The 19,361-nt window shown below is 54.1% G+C and overlaps 4 protein-coding genes across 4 annotated transcripts; 3 read left to right on the forward strand and 1 right to left on the reverse strand.

Moving 5' to 3' along the window:
* Positions 1–5,254: 5,254 nt before the first annotated feature.
* CORC01_04304 (chitin synthase export chaperone) lies at positions 5,255–6,411 on the forward strand (the record flags this gene model as incomplete). Its single annotated transcript, XM_022615952.1, has 5 exons — positions 5,255–5,284; positions 5,342–5,377; positions 5,467–5,648; positions 5,709–5,802; positions 5,866–6,411. 5 exons carry the CDS (start codon positions 5,255–5,257, stop codon positions 6,409–6,411), a joined length of 888 nt encoding a protein of 295 aa, XP_022477467.1.
* A 1,432-nt stretch (positions 6,412–7,843) lies between these two features.
* CORC01_04305 (cytochrome b561) lies at positions 7,844–8,674 on the reverse strand (the record flags this gene model as incomplete). Its single annotated transcript, XM_022615953.1, has 2 exons — positions 7,844–8,448; positions 8,527–8,674. The coding sequence occupies 2 exons, from the start codon at positions 8,672–8,674 to the stop codon at positions 7,844–7,846; spliced, it is 753 nt and encodes a 250-aa protein (XP_022477468.1).
* Positions 8,675–10,767: 2,093 nt separating this feature from the next.
* Positions 10,768–11,926, forward strand: CORC01_04306 (allantoicase; the record flags this gene model as incomplete). The annotated part of the gene is made up of 2 exons (XM_022615954.1): positions 10,768–10,861; positions 10,956–11,926. The coding sequence occupies 2 exons, from the start codon at positions 10,768–10,770 to the stop codon at positions 11,924–11,926; spliced, it is 1,065 nt and encodes a 354-aa protein (XP_022477469.1).
* A 1,027-nt stretch (positions 11,927–12,953) lies between these two features.
* On the forward strand, positions 12,954–15,557 carry CORC01_04307 (DIL domain-containing protein; the record flags this gene model as incomplete). Its single annotated transcript, XM_022615955.1, has 4 exons — positions 12,954–13,095; positions 13,183–13,559; positions 13,612–14,010; positions 14,061–15,557. 4 exons carry the CDS (start codon positions 12,954–12,956, stop codon positions 15,555–15,557), a joined length of 2,415 nt encoding a protein of 804 aa, XP_022477470.1.
* Between the last annotated feature and the right edge of the window lie 3,804 nt (positions 15,558–19,361).

A 19,361-nucleotide genomic window follows, 5' to 3' on the forward strand; every position in this document is an offset into this window, starting at 1 on the left:
TACAAAGCCGAAGATTCACTAGTAGTAGCTCGATCAAGTACAACTTTCCGAATCGGAAACGACGGACTCTGGGGTCCCGTCCATTCGAAATCAATTGTAAATCTGCGCCCACTTACTTCCCTCCACGAGGCCTCCACGAGGTTTCCATAATCCGCATTGCACATTTGTATGAAGACACACTTATACATGACACCCCGCGCAGTTGAGGGTAGGGTAGGCGATGATCGACGCGAGGGATCCAATAACTCTAATTTTGTTCCTCAGTCGCCACATTGGCGGGGCGGCACGTACGCTGCGAAGGCTTGGCCACAGTTACCGAGAGACGACATAAGAAGTATAAAAAGGTTGTGCCACTGCTGGTGAGGTTCATATCCCATCCTTGGGTCCGCGCCTGGAAGTGGCAATTTTCATGTACACTAACACAAGCCATGGTCTGGCCATTAACCCCCTCCTCGCAAGGTGTCTTGCATGGGTTGAAGGCAGATTGTGGTTGTCCGACGTTAGACGCACTGCCACATTTACAAATCCCGCAGAGAGAGTGGCGCAAAGTGCCGCGCTGCTGTCCAGAGTGTTGGAGGCCCGAGGGTTGCCACCAAGGAAGTTTTGCCAGATTCTAGAACGACTCTTCAGCACGGCCAGGATGTTCAGACGTAAATTCTTCAGTCCGCAACCGCTATACCGAGTGGCAAGACGGAGCGGCGAAAGGCCGAAGCAGTGGCAGAGCCAATCTTCATGCTGTTGAATCAATTGACGTACTGTCGAGAGACTCAGTGAGGGGCGGTGTGTTATGCTGCGTGTCCGAACAAACTTCATACTCCATTCAATGGTAGGGAGACCCTCGGTCTCGTCGAGTATGGGACCCTCATGGGACGTCTTGCTCCAGTCAGTTGCAGTCCATCTCAGCCCTTCAAGCCCACGACCGGCTTGGGTCAATGCGCTCCTACTGCGTCATTCCAATCAACAAATCGAAAAGATTTTCCCGTCCGTTAAAAACACAATATGTGACCCATGACACCCACAGTACCAAAAGAGCGGATGCCGTTGAAAGATGGCTTGGTTGGTGGCAAAGATTTGACAGCCACGGCGACAAGCCTGTAAGAGTATCCGTAGGTAAATAGTAATTCGCTGCAGGAAGGTTCTGCAGTGTGTTGGCTCATTGAAATAACGAGGGCGCTCTCGATTGTTATCGAAACCATGGGAAGACCCCTGCTTCGAAGTGTAGCCAGCCGAAAATTCGATCTGGGGCTAAGCCATCGTGGGCCGCGTTCAGGTGGGAGCACCGGTAGACTGCGAGGCGGTGGACAGGCGGTGGACAGGCGATGGACAGGTTGGTAAGACGCGTTAATGGGCGGTGTCCGTTGTCTAGCATTTGATATCCGACATTTGAGTGTGAAGTGGGCTATCTACAGGGCCTCGCGATAGTTCAGCGGACTACGGATAAAACCAGACGGAAAAAAAAAACAGCCCTGACCGAGGAACCCCAAAGTTTGGAGGCTGGGGCCCGGTCGAGGCTAGCGGCCTTCCTGTCCCGGCTTGGTTCCGTTCGAGCCGGCCGCGGTGTGCGAGTGTGCTACCAAGCTACTTCCCCCTGGCAGGCTTGCTTGCAAGATGTGCGGGGGCGAGTACCAAGGTTCTGACGACCGGTGTGAGGTGTCCTTTGTCTTCCTCTGCACCTATGGAGCTTGAGGTGACAAGATCCAGGAAGTATTCGAGAGTCGGAACGCTGGTTCAGACTCCCTGCAGTTGCGAGGGCCATCTCATTGGCCAAGCGGCGACGAAACTGGTTCAGGATGCTTTCATTGGGCGGCGGCCGTTGGCTAGCAGACGTTGAATGCGTGCGGCAGACACGTGCGAGGTAGGTAGGCGACTGATGTACAGATGGCTCTTGTTTTGGATCCGGGCGGCAACGGGTGGCCAGTTGGCGGCATTTGCGAGGTGGGCAGTCGTTACTGAAGGCCGTAGAGCCAAACGTTTGCAAGGCTTTCCTCCTGGATTATCGATCGAGTTTTATCCGCTGTAAAGATCTTTCTCCTGCGCCTGCATGCGATTCCCGATGCAGTGCGCAAGAGTTGGATCGGGCCGGGAACAAGCGAAATTGAAGCCATGAGCAGTACTCTGTCGTCGGCGTGGACTGTGGACAGAGCAGCTCGGCAGGTCAAGCTTGATACTTGCGGCCGTGGAACGTGTAGGGTGCAGAGACATCTTATTACCTACACTAGTGATGACACTGATGAGGGCTATGAGTCTGTGCTAGGGTGGTGGACGCGGGTCTGCTGGGAATTGGGTGGTGGCGCATCTTGATTGATGAGACGGTGTACGATAAACGATGCGCTAGGTGTGGAGTGATGCACGGTGTCTCTCGGTGGGTACTTTGTACCTTGCGATGCCATGCGATGGTCTCGAGATGCTGTAAAGGAATGCGAAGCACAGGCTCCAGGGTGCTGCATCCGTAGGGCGAGGGAATACCGATATCTCGGCCGAGCTGAGCTGAACCTCTGAAGCGCGTTTGATTCGGATGCGCTGTCGTTGCGAAACACGACGGGAATGGATAGCATGTAGTGGTACGGATAATGGGCCGTCGCAACTGGAGTAAAGGGAAGAGATAGAGAGGACCAAGGGCCGACGCCGTGACGCTTCAATAATGCTGGGCTCTTAGTGGAGCACAGGGAGTGGGGAGGGCCAGGCAAGTGACGATCATGGAGTTTGCGACGGCCGTGGAGGTATGGCGAGGGAGTGGGCGAATACAGATGAAGAGGATAATTAGCACAGGATGAGGAAGGAAGGTGGTGTATCCGTATGCCCACCCGTACTGTGTAGAGCAACATGGTACGGTGGTTATGGGAAGAAAGGGGAATGCCATGGCTGCGAAACTCGAAAGGGAGGTGTGATGTTGCAGATGGCGACTTCCCAGCTCATCGCGCATGAAAGCCGCCAATTTACCGGCTTTATTGCCAAGGCGGCGCAAGAGTCCAAGACCCAGCCAGCTCCTGCTCTTCTTACAGCGTGGGTACTCGACGAATCGGCCCCGAGATGGCGCAACATACGATTCCGCTTGCTTTTGTCTGGTCCTATTCAGCCGTCTCTCGAGTCACCCTTCTTTCCCTCTGCCATCCCCTGTCCCGAGTCGGGTTGCTGCGATGCCATCTTCTCCATTTGAATTGAATGACGACAAGGCTTCATTTGGTATTAGGGCAGCCTTGGATCAATTATTTCGACGGTGAGGATAGAGCTTTCCGATGAGCTAAGCTAGGTAGATACACTGTACTCAGCGGCTATTGAGTCGCAGTGATGGTACGGAGGATATAGTGATGATGCGTAACTGTCGAGCGCGAATGAGGTGGCGTATACTCCGTATCTGCCACACTACCAAGGGCCGACCGGAAGACGGCGAGGAGGTGGTGGTAGTAGTTCCCACCCGTATCTGGTGTACGACATCAAACGAGCGTCGTCTCCGTCGCACTTGGAAACCCGCTCTATTCGTGCCTCGCGGTCTACCTATGAATGCCTGTCGCGAATCTATCTGCCCCGGGCTGCCTATTTTCCTTCCTTGTCTCGAAAATAAAAATGAACAGATGCGGCAAGAGGCTGGTGAGTACGAGAGCAGTGGCTGCACTGCCGTGATACAGAGAGAACTGCAACCAAAAGATTCAAAGCAGGGGAGAGGACACCAGACCGGGGGGTCGCCAAATTACACGTCGCAAGGACCCGCCAATTGTTGGCGAGTTGCCTGGAAATCTTTCGTCCCAAGTGGCTGCATCGTCCAATCATGGCGCGTGCAGCTGCAGCTCGGAAGCGCCAGTTGCTTAGCGTCACCAGCCAGGGGTGTGGTGAGGTATTACCTACAGTGCAGATACACTACCAAAGGTGTAATTCATCGCAGCAAACTTGGAAAGAAAACCTACTAGGTAGGCACGGAATACGTCGAGTCTCGAGTGCCTCAAACCCTCTCCAGGAGTCCAGGTGGGCCGCGGCTGGTGAGTGACTTTGTACACTTGCATCCAAATCTTGTCAGTTCCATTAGACGCGCCCAGCTCTGTCGCTTCAAGTTCAGGTGCTCAGGTGCCTTGTCGATTTCAAGTCTGGAAGGTGACAAGCAGCTGAAGATACCCTTCCAATTCCTTGCCCGACGTGCTACGGTGTAAGGTGAGTAAAGAGGGAAGGAAAGAAGAAGACGCTCGGGACGTACCCCCGTCCTCAAGCTGGGCCCCCTCCCCCCCAAAGCTACCTAAGACAGCAACGGGCACTTGGAAGCAATCTCGTACATTAAAGGTACTTATCCGAGGTCCCTCAGCCCAGTGCTTCGCTAAGAAGGCTATCCCCCCACCTCAGGCATGATTCCCCAGGTACCTGCCTGTACCTTGTTCCTGCCTTAGCAGCCCTCCTCCCTGCTTTCCTGCCATTGCTAAGGTACCTCACCACCTCACTACTTACCCAGTTGTCAATCCTCTCCCCCGGTCAATCGCCCATCAGCGCTATTACTCGAAGGGCACCGCACGAAACCTCTCTAGGACTAAACACCTCCACTCTTAACTCACTTGGCTTATATTGTCCCACCGCCCACTGCGCCGCCTCCGACGTCCCTCACGCCTTTCCCGTTAATTTGCGCCTGCGAAACCAGCTGCACCCCCAGCTGCAACCTGCCTGCATCTGCTACCCACCGTCTTCCTCGCTGTCGTCCTACTTTATCCCCAAAGAAACCGCGTCCCCCAAAATCCGACACCAATCGAGACTTTCAGTCGCATCATCCTTCAACCATTGCGCATTCCTGCCGACAGTCACTATCGCGGGACCGACAATCCACACAAGTGGGAACTGCGAGAGAAGAAACGGTCATCGAAAGCCGAGCAACCGCTACCTCGAAATCAGCCGAGAGGGAAGTCGCATCGCGTTTACGGGGGAAGGATTGAAAACGAGGCTGCGAAACAGGACCCGCTCTCTCAACCAGCCACCCGATAACATATTCCTCATCTTCGCCAACTTTTGCAGACAATCACCAACCTCAACCGAGGAGCAACAAGACTCGTGGCCATCAGCCGACCGTTACCGTTTTACCGCCTCGCCGTTCTATGTGCACCTCCACGACGCGACTCTAATACTAGCTACGCAGTTCGAACCCACTCGTCCTCGAGACATTAAAGCCTTTGTTGTTCTTGCCGCCTACAAAAGCTCTTCGAATTTGGGCGCATTTGACGTTCAAAGGAAGGGAACACCCGTTGGCACGCAGCCGTTAGTTTCGCCACAGACGTCAGCCACAATGGGATCAACAGAATTTGGCAATTTTTTTGTAAGTAGTGCCCGCCACGTCGCTCCTCGCCTATCACGATGCTAACCAAGTTCACAGAACTTCTGCCGAGACTCAACACTGCCCGTCTGCAATGTAGGTTGAATGTTGAATCGACGTCTCGCGATATGCTCTGCCGAGCTTTCGCGAGCTTACGCAACGCAAACTAACTGGTTATGCCTTAGGTGCTATCCAACAACCACAGTCAATCCGGGCCGTGGGACAAATGCGTGTTGAAGGGAATCTCTCTCAGTGGAGGCCGCAAGCTGGGAAATCTCGGCTCGATTCTCATTGCCGCCCTTGCCATCGTCGTGACGCTTTTTCTATTACTTCGGTCTGAGCGCAAGAAAGCTGCAGTTGGTCGGAGGTAAGCCCGAGACGTCGCTCATGCACTGCGCCCGACCGCCATGCTAACCTTGACGCACAGAGAAATGCAATTGTTCCTCGTTAGCTTCATCATCATTGAAATTTGCGAAATCTTCACCGTTGGAGACTTTCCATTGGCTGAAAATGTTCGAATTGTCAGTTCCCCCTGTTGGATGGAGCCAGAACTTTGGGGGGCAACCATACTAATTAGCGTATAGGCTTTCACCGGAATTCATATTGGTATGATTATTGCGTCGACCTGGATCCTAATGCTTAATGCGGTCGTTGGCTATCAAATTGTCGACGATGGAACGCCAACGTCTATGGGGTTGATCATTGCTTCAGCCACCATCCTTTTGGGCGGTACACTCTACATCACGCTTGACACCGGCTTCAAGTGGACGAATCACTGGAATTCATCATACAACCCGCCAAACCGCCATATCGCACTGTATGTCTTGTACCAGCTTGCGCCGCTAATCTTCCTCGTGGCGTTTTTCGTCCTCGAAGCTATCCTAGTCGTCCGGGTTCTAGGCGAGATGCGACCGATGATCTACCTGACCGCGGCCTTGCTTCTCTTTGCTATTGGCCAAATCTTCAACTACGTCGTGAGCTCTCACATCTGCACTGGCACTGATGGTGCAATCGACGGTGCGCTCTTCGAAACCTTGTTCACCCTGCTTGCGGTCGTAGCAGTCTGGGTCTTCTGGTCCAGCATTACCGAGGACGACTGGCCCATGCCTGTCGGAAACACTTTCCCCTAGAGAGGAGGCCATACTACCAAGAGAGGAAGCGGCACGACGAGGCCGTACCGAAGCAGATTTGTTGAGCACTTTGACAACGAAGTCCAGTCGTAGCAACGTTGGTGCTACTTTCAAGACAGTGATATCATACGGGTCTGGGCCACCATCTATGCCGTCGCAACGGGTCGGCTCGCTCCGACGGCACTCCATACCTGGGCATTGGTGGCTGTGTACTCCGTATGTGAAGACATATTCAATTGGCGCTATCCACCGGACTATGCAGCGGAGAACCGATGACAGTCGGAGAGGTTGAGCTAGTCGCATTGAGCCAACGACGACCCACAACGAGGTCGCACCCATAATCGAAGCCGGAGACACCCATGGCTCATTCTGAATATTTTTCTTTACACTCTTTCGCGTTGGACGGCCTGAAAGGTCGAACGATGTGCACGAATTTTGGATATGGAGGGCATGCGACATGACACATGCATGGTGAATATTTCATAATTTCAATCCCACCGACCACTGAAAGGTTGGGAATGGTAATGAGGCGAAACACTACGTCGTCGGTATGAAGAGGCAGAGGGAGAGAGAGGAGATGCCTCTTGGGCATACTCATGACGTTTGGAGGAGTATTTTCATGTTTGGAAAAGCGCAAATGCATGAGACGATGAATGGACGAGCGAGACGTCTCGTCTTGTTTGTACAGCGTATGGATTCTGATATTCTACGTAGCGGCGGACAGTATACCCCAGAGGAGCGACTAATGTATATGAAGGTCGAATGATGGAATTGACAGATGAATGATTTACTTGAGTGTTTGTTTCGGCAAAGAACGTATACATAGTGTTATTGCTAGACCGGCAGCATAGAAGCGATGTAATTCTATTTGACCATTATTGTGAAACATACAATAATGCCCAAAGCCACATTGAAGTCTGTGTAGTCGATCCCGTCGACGGGTAATGACCGAGTCACACCCTACTCCTGCTCCCAAAAAAACAAGACTTGAACCGCGGTAACGTCCCCTTAGATGACCCAATTGGGCTTCTTGTCGTACAGAGCACACGGCTAGCTGTGATTCAATTTGATCTAGAAGTGCAGCATTAAAATGACCTTACGTAAATAACTAGATAGCCACTCCGGAACTCGCGATCGCTACGAGCAATATAAAAAATAAATCAATAAATCATAGTAACAACGCCTGGTAGCGACAGCCCATGCGAGTTGATCCCAACATGTGAAGTCTGAGAAAACCGCACCAAAGAAGCAAACGCTTGTGCGATATCTTGCAGTTTGGCCAAATTGCCAACCTTCCCCTCTCAAGCCCCCGTCAGTACCCCAATCTCTCTCATCGTTCTTCATTTGAGACGAGCGGATCTGACCTGGGAGCGATGTGCGAAGACCAGCCTCCTCCGTGAGCTGGTAATGATGCAGTCCTTATCCACCATGTCTAGGACGAGAAACCAAGCTTCTGCTTTTGCACACGAGGGATGATACCCACAAGAATCAAGAGGGACGTGACGATGACAGCCCAGAGCTTCAGCTTCAGAACGGTGTAGTTGAAGGATGTGTCAATGGCCGTGGCAGCCGTCACGAGCAGGAGCACAAGAACGACGTAACCGCTCCAGCGGTGATACTTCCAGATGGACTTGGCGGTGTCCTCACCTCCGTACAGCTTCGGGGTAGCCCACATCGTGAAGCCGACGATATACTGCAATAGAAGGATGATGGAAACGATGACGCCGAGGTAGCCATGAACAGAGTGGAAGTGGGAGGTCGGGCCCTGCAGGAACTTATTGTACTCTATGATGCCAACACCGACCACGAGGAACAAGAAAGCAAGCAGGTTGAGGACGGCGTGAACACGCTGACCGACGCGCTTCTGGTCGGGGGTGTGCGTCGGCTGCAGCGAGAGGATCGACTGGGTGAGGGTGAAGATGGCGAGACTCTGTGCGAGCGGATGGCCAGAGAAGAGGATTACGTCTTTGGTCAGCACAGCGGCCCAGATCATGGCGACGAAGATGACTGCGCCGAACTGGGCGATGATGCCGGTGCCTACAGCCAAAAATTGGGAAATCAGCTACTGGGAAACGGCAAAGGGAGGAAGGACGGGTGCGACCGTGCAGAGCATACCGATGACAAGGTTCTTAGCGATGAATTGGCCCGGTGGCTGCTGGGCGTCGCCAGGTCGACCGAGCAGAGGCTCCAACTCATTCTCGCCATCGCCTCGTTCCTGGTCCTGGGAGGGGGGTGGTTCCGGAAGCCCTGTGGCGGAGGACATTGTCGTCGCTGTCGTCGGTGGGAAGTGAAAGCAACCTCGAGGAATGCTTTTTTGTATGTCTAAGAGCGAGGCGCAACGTGCGACGGTTTCTATCCTCGATTGGTGCAAACGAAGATTGGAATTGTACTTGTGACAAGTACTCAGAGTCAGTCAAGATGAAGAAACAACGTTGGGCTAAGCACGCATAGCGTTGTTGAAGTTAAGATGTGTTCCAGCACCGTTGAGCATTGAGGAGGAGCCGGGTTTGGAAGGAGGGTAAGGCGGGTGAGGGAAAAGGTGGCATTTTGGCGGTCGGAAAAGGTCTAGAGAGGTCGTCGATGGCGGCATCGATGACGGCGAGGTTGTCTCGAGCTGTGACCTATCGGAGGCCGTGTATTTCGGATTGAGCACCAGTTGCAGGGGGTGACTGCAGGGAACGGTGCGCTAATGGTTACAGGTGGGGTAACCTGTCGCTACTGGTCCGCGCTGTAGAATTCGGGGCAAGGGTAAGGTACCGCAGGAACGTACTCTGTGCAGGCAACCGCCACAATCGATCTTACCGACCATCCCGCACAGCTGGCCACCTCATTGCACGCTAAGGACGGTTACTCTCAAGCTTCCCCCCAGCATGGGCCGGTTCGCATTGTTGTTGCCATTTAGTCGTCTATGCATTCGTCTGCATGAGCGGCGTCCGGCTTCTGTCTGGGTGATGACTGTTGCGCGTCTGAAAATGTCAAAGACAGCAGCACCTTGCCAATGAGCCAATGGCGAAGAAGAAGAACAAGAAGAGGAGGAGGAGGAGGAAGCGGTCGGCCGGACGACGTCCTACGGTGACCAACGAAGAGGTCGATAGAGGAAGACATGAGATGTGTGCCCAGGAATTAGAGCTCATACTGACACCTATTCACTGCCTTGCCTTGGCTACTTTGCAGTATGCTACATCCTGGAACCGCAGGTAGTGTGCGTGTCATCCATCCCGTACGAAAGAGTGTGAAGGGGGTTGGTTGTTGGTGTTGCTGATGCGGCCTGGGTTCGTTGCGGCTCACGTGATGGAACGAAGGAGGAGTGGTTCTTTGCCCCCTTTGTTTCTCTTTCGCAATTCTTCCTAGCCGCGCTATACGACATCTTGACATGCAGGCAGCAGCAACATGCTCCCCGTAATGGGTGACCAGGCTGACAGTGGTAATGGTTGTCGGAGCGTTCGTTGCCATTTCTTATCAGATCATCATGATTGCAGGATCATCGATGTTTTAGAGAATCCAAACTTTCACGCTGCAGATTGCTACCGTAGTACTGGACTTGAACCATGTACATCACACACGCATAGTGTACACACAGAGAGTGGGGGAGGGAGAGAGCGGCCTATACGTAGTTCGGCACACAGACCTTCCATAGTAAAATCTGGGCTTCCATAATATCATATCATATTATCATATGTTCAGTAAAGATCGGGAAGTCTTCCGGATGGCAGTATCTCAGAGCCTCCAGTCCGACCTTGGCTCGCGTATCGGGCTGGACCCCAATTTCTCGGCGTCAGTTCTCCCTGGAGCCTCCCGCCCCGCCGACCGAATAGCGGGGTCACACTTACTGGGCCGGTGGGATTGCGGGGAAGAAGGAAAGCAGCTGCGAACGGGAAAAGTCGCAGATTGGTCCGCCGTCTGGCTGTTAGCTAATTCACTCGAATCATTACGCCTTTTTTTTTTTGCTTATCGCCCGCGACTGCCAGCGACTGCCCGCTGGCCGCCGGCCGCCGGTCGCCCCTCGACCCCTCCACTGCGGCCGTCAGCTGTGGCCGCCCGACCTCGGAAATGGCCGCTCGGCGCAATGCTCAAAGAACTATGGACGTGGGCGAGGCGAGACGCCGAACGGCCAGAGCCATGACTCTTGCGCGGCTTTTACTTCTCGTCAACCGATAATATTCACATTCAATTCTTCATTCACTTCTCTTCTAATTCCCTTCCTTCAGTCCAAGATCCGCAAATTTCAAGTTTGGAATCCGTCCATCCATTCACCCTCAAAGGACTCATATCTTGGTGAAACTCGGACCCCACGCCCAAGTTGCTCTGGTCTACCCCTCTTCAATTCTCTCGATACCACGCAATTCAACCTTCACCATGGCCAGCGAACAAGAATACACCCTCGAGCAGGTCAAGGCTTCTAGGGTCGCCTCAGATGAAATTGACACAACGTTCCGCTCAAGCAGTATTGGTCAGTAATGAAGGAGAGATCTCATCGTCAACCCGACCTCGTACACATGAGAACCTCAACGCAACAAAGAAAACGCACTGACTCTCCCCTCCAGACTTGATCTCTGCTGCTCTGGGTGGAAAGATTCTCGCCTTCTCAGATGAATGGTTCGCCGAGGCTACCAACTTGCTGACGCCAACCGCACCCATCAGGCAACCGGGAAAGATGGTCTACACCGGCGCCTGGTACGACGGCTGGGAGACCAGGCGTCACAACACGGAGCCCTTTGACTGGGTCATTGTCCGTCTCGGTGTTGCCTCGGGCACTGTCGAGGGTGTCGAGGTCGACACTGCCTTCTTCTCCGGCAACCACGCCCCCTCAATCTCGGTCGAGGGCTGCTTCAACCTCAATGACGACGAGGTCGTCTCATGGAAAGGCGGTAGGGGCCAATGGGAGACGATCCTCGGTAACGAAGAATGTGGTCCGTCGCAGCGATTTGGATGGAAGCTGGCCGAACCCAAACAGAAGCAGTACACTCACGTTCGTCTAAACATGTACCCGGACGGAGGTATCGCTAGATTCCGCCTCTTTGGCCACGCCGTGCCCGTCTTCCCCGACGACAAGGAGGCCATCTTCGACCTGGCTGCCGCTCAGAACGGCGGCGTGGCCATCTCCTGTAGCGATCAGCACTTTGGCACCAAGGACAACCTCCTGCTGCCGGGCCGCGGCAAGGACATGGGAGACGGATGGGAGACGGCCAGATCGCGGAGCAAGGGCCACGTCGACTGGACCATTGTTCGTCTCGGCGCCCCCGGTTACGTGCAGAACGTGGTCGTTGACACGGCGCACTTCCGTGGTAATTTCCCGCAAAAGTCAAAGATTGATGCCATCTCATGGATCGAGAGCGGCGAGCCTGGCGCGGACGCTGCCGGCTGGACGGAGATTGTGGCGCCTAGCAAATGCGGACCGGATGCGGAGCACGAGTTCCTCAGCGCCGTCAAGGACAAGGCGTTCACACACGTCAAGATCACCATTATTCCGGATGGTGGAGTGAAGAGACTGCGCGTCTTTGGCAAGAGAGCATAGACATTGCGGAGCGGAATATGCAAGCTAGATATTCGGTGTTTTGGATTTTCTACAAACACGGAAGTATGGGTTGCGAAGAAGGAAAAAACCCAAAATAAAAAAAGATAAATACAGACAGAAGAGCAAATCTCATCTAAAAAAAAAAAAAATTGGACTAAGCGAATAAAAGAATAACTAACGTCTTGCCAGGACCGACCTTGCTCCGTCATGTCTGTGGGTGAGTGTGCGTGAAGCCGGTCCTCCGATGGTTTGTCCGGCCTGGTTGATCATGAGGTAGGTTACCTTGCCTACCTATATAAGGGAGAAGAGGCGTAACGGTCTGTATACAGCCTCACTATTCTCACTTATGCCGCTGTTGAGGCTCCAAAGAGATATGATCAGTGCATGTAAAGTCCAAGTACGTATGATGAAGCCATGGAGGTGTTAATGGGAGAGAGTGATCCCAAGGTGGTAAAGTTCTGTCAGGGGGAAGCTTAGTGGGTGGGACCCGACGGAACGCTGTATTACACAGCAAGGCGGGGGCCGCTGGAGAGCTTTCCTCCAGCGCCGCCTGGGTCCAATATTTGGGTGTTCGGGCAGTGCGTGAAAGGAACGTACGTGCCCGTTGTAATCAATTAGTGACATCAACAGCCCGATCGCCCGTCGTTCATATACCTTGCCTGAACTGGGCCCCGTTGGCGTGGACCGTTGCGGGACTCGGGCACTGAAAGTGCTTTCCTATGGGACAGGACTGGGACCGGGATTGGGCACGCTGCACACACAACTCGACTGGACACGGAACACTTCGACATCACACGACAGTAGCGGCGCCGAGCGCTATTTCGATTCTATACGACTACCTCTACCATCCAGTGCGGAAGAGACAGACCTCGCTCGACATCTCACCTTGGAGCCACGAAACTTTCCGTGCGCTGTTTCCCACAAACACCCGTCCCGCGTCTTGCATCGAAACTCGCACCGCATAAAACAATACCCTCGGCCGACTCATTAATGCCTACCGGGCCTCCTGGTTGCCCCTCCTCCCACCATGGACTTCGAGGACGCTAGTGGTGGTTTCGGCGACAAGAAGCCACGCCCACTGCCAGACGACCTGCCCAAGTCTCTCAACGACCGCAGTCGCCGTCCCGTCGAGTTGGTTCCCGAGACGGAGATGTATGATGGATGGCAAGGTTTGTAGAGGTTCCCACGTCATCCGCACACTGCCCACGAGCAAGAGGGGGGAATCGCATACTGACGACGCTCAACACATCACACAGGACAATCACAGTTTCTGACCACGCCTGTCCTCGCAAAGCCGCTCAACTTTGGCGACCTGAGTTTAGACAATCGCACCTATGACGAGGACATTACAGCCGGCCCCAAGAACAGCGACGCGCGCCTAATGGAGATGATTGCTGCACAAGCCGCCCACCGGGTCGGGCCCGGCTTCGACGACGAAGAAACAATACTTGCAAACGAAAAGCTGTCCGAGGACGAAAAGAAAGACTCGCTGCAAAGAGCTCTGAACATGGCTGCCAGCAATGGCGACGTCGAGAGGGTCAGCAACATCGTAGGCGGCAAGGCAAAGGCCTATGTCGATATCAATGCGCCGGACGAAGACGGGACCCCGCCGCTGATATATGCCAGCTGCTTCGTGAGTCAAGGCCTGACGCAGGGCGGGAGTGCTATCGCTGACTCGGATCCAGGGCCACGAAGGTGTCGTGCAAGCGCTCATCGACGCCGGCGCAGACGTCGACAAGCAAGACCGGAATCAGTGGAGCGCTCTTATGTGGGCGATGACGAATAGGCATAAGAGCATCGCAAAGATCCTCCTCGATAACGGTGCTTCAGCTGAACAAAAGACGTCGTCTGGCCGGACGGCATTTGACTTCGTCCCTCCTGACAGCGACATGTCCTTCTACCTACACGATAGCGGCTACAACATTGGCAATGCCGGTACCGACGATTTCTACAACCCTGGATTTTCACAGGATCGGTTCGAGGAAGAAATGGCCGAAAACGAATTGCGGAGACGGATGATGATGGATAGCGCTCGGGACCTTGAGGTCGATCTAGGCAACGTTGGCATGGATGACCAGCCAGAGGTAGGCTTTGTTCAGGTGCATCTTGCCGACCTGCTTGCTGACTTATACAGAACTCCGAGGAGCTCGAGGAAGAGCAACCAGAGTTCGAATGGTCACGCTGCCTCCACGACCAGATGTTTGTATTTCAGGAACACGAGCTCGACCGCATTCTCGACATCATAATTACCAACATGACTCCCCAGCGATCACCGGCACAAAAACCCGTACCGGCGAACATGATTTTTCTAAGCGCACGATACGCGCACTACCATTCTAGCCCCGATCTCCTAGCCAAGCTAATGATATCGGCCATGGACAAGATCAACGATGTTGTCGAACAATACCAGTGGGACATGACGATACTGGCCTTTTGGATATCAAACGCCACGTTGTTGCTTCACTACCTAAAGAAAGACGCCGGGCTTGTGGAGGCCACGGCCGAGTTCCAGGCTCAGCTGTCCGAGCTTATCAACGAGATATTCATCCTCATCGTACGTGACGCCGAGAGACGTTTAGACAAGGTGCTTGACGCAGCGATGCTAGACCATGAGACAATCCCAGGCTTCGAAGACATCGCGTTTCAGAACGAGTGGAGGATCTTCAAACGAAAAGCCCAAGTCAAGGAAGAGCCCATGGAGAAGCGCTTCCGGCCACCCTCTCCAAAACAACGGGCGAAGCCTGCTCCGCGCAACGTCACTTCCTTACTCTCATCCACCTTGTTCGTTCTTGATCTTTATGATATCCACTCAGTTATTACGGCGCAAATCATCTCTCAACTGCTTTACTGGCTGGGCGCCGAGCTCTTCAACCGCATCATGTCCAACCGGAAATATTTAGCTCGGACAAAGGCGATGCAAATCCGCATGAATGTATCGACATTGGAGGACTGGGCTAGGACCAACAACCGCCAACCAGAACACTACGAAGGAGGCGAGACGAAGTCATCGGGAGAGACGACAGTTGACGCTGCGAGGCGGCACATGGCCCCCGTTATCCAGCTGCTCCAATGGCTGCAGTGCTTCTCGTCACTTGGCGCCGACGACCTTGAGGCCTTGGTCGGCACCCTACAACAGTTGAAGAGGCTGAGCCCGCAGCAGCTCATTCATGCAGCTTCCCATTACAGGCCGGAGGTTGGCGAAAAGGGGTTGCCCAAAAGCGCACTCAAGTATCTCAACGCGATCCAGGCGGAACACGTGCGTCGGAAGGAAGACCGTAAGAGCAGCGCTCCGTCAACGCCAGTCAAGGCGAAGCCCGCAAACGGCGGTATCACGGAAACGCCAGGGAGCCAGACGGCAACAAAGACACCAGGGGCCGACGAGAGTGACGAGGAGGAGGACGACGCGCCGGAGAATCTTCTCATGGACCCGGCCATGATGCTACCCTTTACCCTGCCATCGGTCACGGATATGCTAGTCTCCTACGGCGCCGGCTTCGGCGGCATCAACAGAGAGAGGGCACGCAAATACATACCCACAGTGCCACCCGAGTTTCTGTCGAAGCTCGAAGCTAGTGGCGCACGAAAGGGCCCGATGTTTAGTGAGAAGGACTGGGAGAATGAAGAGGTTTGAGGTGCAAACCTGCGGAGGGTGGATAAAGTATATGAGTAATGGGAATCAGTATTCGACGTTCAGGTGGCTGCCCCATCGGGCGCCGAGGCGCAGATACCCGCACAGCATCAGGGTATGGGTGAGAAGACGAGTAGCAAGTCCTTCTAGGACATGACACGATCGAGGGCACAAAGACCGCAATATGCATAGCGTTTGATTGATTCGATGGAACGTGAGAAGAGGCGGCCGCAGGTAGCACGGGCGATGCAAGGGCAAGCGGGCAGGGGCCACTGCGATATTGCGATAGTTCCCGGAGGGGAAATCTTGCAGACCAGCGCACTTCTCGTTCATGTTGGACTTTGGTCTGTTCCGAAGCGAAAGGCAACGCTCGAGAAGGAGAAATGGCGGCGCGATGGGAAGACGCCTGGTCTGCGACTTGGTTAAGGAGACGGATACTTTGGCTGGCAGATGCCCCGCCTATACGATGAGGAGATGGGAACAGCACACGCTGTGCTAACCAAGGGCAGAAGAGCTCGGCGGGGGGTTAGAGAATATTCAGTCTATTCCAGAAAAAAGTGACCCACGCGCCGTCTTCTCTTGGTGTCCACGGGCACCTTTGATTGATTTGACTCATGCTGAATTGCGGTGGCCCCGTCCCTCCGTGGCTTCGAAAGGTGGTTCCCACTTGCCCGTTTGCTCGTGGGCGTAGCGGGGAGAGGGAGAGAGGGGCAACAAGAGGGGAGGGGAGAAATGCAGGCACGCGGTATGGCGATAGTATTTCGTCCCCGAGTCAGAGTCAGTTTGACTTGAGCCACGTTGACGAGGCACAAGAGTCACAAGATGTCGAGATCCACGAGGAGCCGCGGCTCAGCAGTTTAGTCATTTCGCGTTTCGCTCCTCCTCGAGATTTGCTTGACGTGGATCGTCGTCCAGGGGCGAGAGGGGGGGGGGATGCAAAGCTACCTATGAATATTCAGTGCACACTTTTGCTAGACGGCGCGGTAGACCGTGGAACGCCTGGTGGGACGACCCAGTAACACGGAAAGGGGGGGCGAAAGAAGGTCATGGGAAGGGGTGTGGAGGACCCTGAAGTTTGAACTGGAGAAGGGGGGAGTTCATCAAGCCGAACCCAAATGCGGGATATCGAAGAAGTGAGGTACGGATATTTCTTGTACTGTTGTGTACCGGTATGTCTCGGATCCCTCCGACTAGAGCCATGGTATCCGTACCTACCTATGAAAGGGTGAGGGAACAATTGGTTGGCCCTGGCCGTGTGTCCTTCGGGGACTAGAGTGAGTGTGCCACGTCAGATCTTTGTTCCTGTGCCGCTGGCCTGGGCACTGCGCCGAACTGCACCGCCTATTCCTCTCGAGGAAAGCGGGCGGCTTTTCCAAAAGTCCAAGAGACGGGACGCAAACGCTGTTGGCGCTTGGCCTTGTATGTATTATCTCTGCGCCTACTCCTACCCTTCATAAGGGCCAAATACTCCGTATGGCATATCCATATGCATCACACCAACCGCGCTGATGCGTCGTGAGACAAAAGGGGGAACGACATGAACAGGGCTCACAGAATTCCCTTTGCTCCAATATGCTGTACCAAGGCGTGGCATGTTGATCCGTTGCAATTTGGAGTAATTTGTCCGGGATGGAGGAAGAAGAAGGGGGAGGGGAGGGGGAGAGAAGAAAACAAAATGACTTGAGCTGCCGAGACGATGTTGCGCATTCCTGGGCATGCTCCCGAATGAACGACTACTTTTCACTCACCTGACGGAGCATGGTGCCTGGGCGAGCCGAGAAAGATAAAAAATCGAAACGTTCGAAACCCCTCACTTCATTTCAGAATCCTCGTCGACAGCCTTTTCGATCCGTATTCATTCGAAGGTTTCAGCTCCACGTGAAAAGGGAGGGCATTTGGCCTTTATTTTACATGGGCATGTAAGTAGGGCAGGTGGAAGTCAACAAATTTGTTTTGGCCGACCAGCCACAATTCTGTTATCAGCTTTCGGCTGATATGCGTCGTTCATTAACCTTCCCTGCTCGTCTTAGTCTGACCCCTACAGTGTCTCTGAAGGACATGGAAGGCTGAGACAAAGGGTATTAGATTTTGTTCCAGACGAGCCGCATCAGAGGGCCTGTCGATCAAGGGATGACTTTAAGCTAGCTACATCGTGTGTTTACCGGCGATGATGTGCGGCACGGCTTCAGATCTGGCTTGAGGGCAACCTTGGGACCGGGAGCAAGGGAGACGGGAAGCTGCCCCATGTGACTGTGGCCGACTTGGATTGGTCGCCAGACGGGCAATGGCTGTCGACAAGTCGTAGATTGCAGCCTCCCGCATCGCTAAATCCATCAAAGGTCGACAAAGAGAACTGGTTGCAAACGGAGAGAGTCTGGGGTCAAGGGCTCGAGCGCGTTTGTCCGCATTGGATGTCGGTTGACGGAAGGTCTCTCCTCTCCGCTTTTTTCCCCTCCTTTCTTCTTCTTCTTCTTCTTCTTCTCTTGTTCTATATCGTAGATTAGCGGGCGTAGGAGAGATGTGTTTCCGATGGCCGGTGCATAATTAGTGACGGCTGCCGCCAACGTAGAGGGAGCTGGGACTGAGAGCTCCAGAGACGCTTGGCTCTTGGCCGTGACCAACCAGGCCCGAGGTAGGAGATAACGGAAGAGGGATATATCGTGCTGCTTCTTCACCTCGGACATGTGTGACGGCAATTTACCACTGCCTCAGCCGGCCGTTTTTGTGTCGCTGTGCAGAGATGGGGATGTAACTGTGTATCCGTAAGGCAGGCCGGAGATCAAACGGGCCAACCACCCAACAACCAACCCATGTTGCACCATCGTCGGTTGTTGCTGTGGTTGTCGCCCTGAGATTTGGCGGTCATGAAGAAACCAGCCATGCGGACGGAGCTCACCATGCAGCAGCGTGGGTCCGTCAATGATTGAATCGCAAGTAGCGGTATCTTCTGCAGTGACGAAGAGACGGAAAGAATGCTCACCGACTCAATGGCATACCCTGGCGACGAGGGTGAAGTAGGGCCCTTTCTTTCTCTCCCACTCTTTGGGTAGGGACGCAGGGACAGATGGCGGGAAACGGGGCCAGTGACCCGATCAAGAATCGTTTGCTGTCCAGGGTGACATGGATCGTTGGCGATGTGGCTGACTGACCATGTCTCTCTGCTTTCTTTTCCTCATCATCGTCGTCGTCGTTGCTTCTGTCCGCCTGTCTCGTTTTCCCATGCGAGCATCCATATCAAGTGAGTGCTGTGCCTGGCTACACTGTACTTGAATGTTTCCCCAGCCCACGGTCACGACTGGCAGACAACATGTGCCTCGAAGTCAAGGACGGCCTTTCCTCTCCAGATGACAAGTTCAGACGACGACACCCACTTCCATTGCCGGGTGTGTCGAAGCAGGGGAATCCACTCGGGCCGGCCAGCCCAGGCCACTGTCTGTCCAATAAGACAATTACTTGTGGTGGACCCACAGCCCGTCTGGGACGGAAAGCTGCCAGCATATGAAGGTGGGAACGTGCTAACCTCAGGCAAGTTCCGATTCCAGAAATGTACGTCCCCGAGACACCCTAGGCACCTGACCTTACCTTACCTAGATACTCTCGCTACGAGCGCGTTCCCCACCCCCGACCGCCTCCAACCTTACTACATTGTATGTACGTGTTGTGGACGTGTGTGGACTCGTGGTTCTGGTGCCGGGCCACTACCGCGATGTATTGCTGCCACCGCCGCTGCCACCGCTTCCTGCATTTGCAACCCGACCCTGCCGGGCTTGAGAACGACGGCCATCAGCCTGTCATCCGTGCCGTTTT

The sequence above is a fragment of the Colletotrichum orchidophilum genome (assembly GCF_001831195.1).
Source record: "Colletotrichum orchidophilum strain IMI 309357 chromosome Unknown Scaffold_28.1, whole genome shotgun sequence".
Lineage (NCBI taxonomy): Eukaryota > Fungi > Ascomycota > Sordariomycetes > Glomerellales > Glomerellaceae > Colletotrichum > Colletotrichum orchidophilum.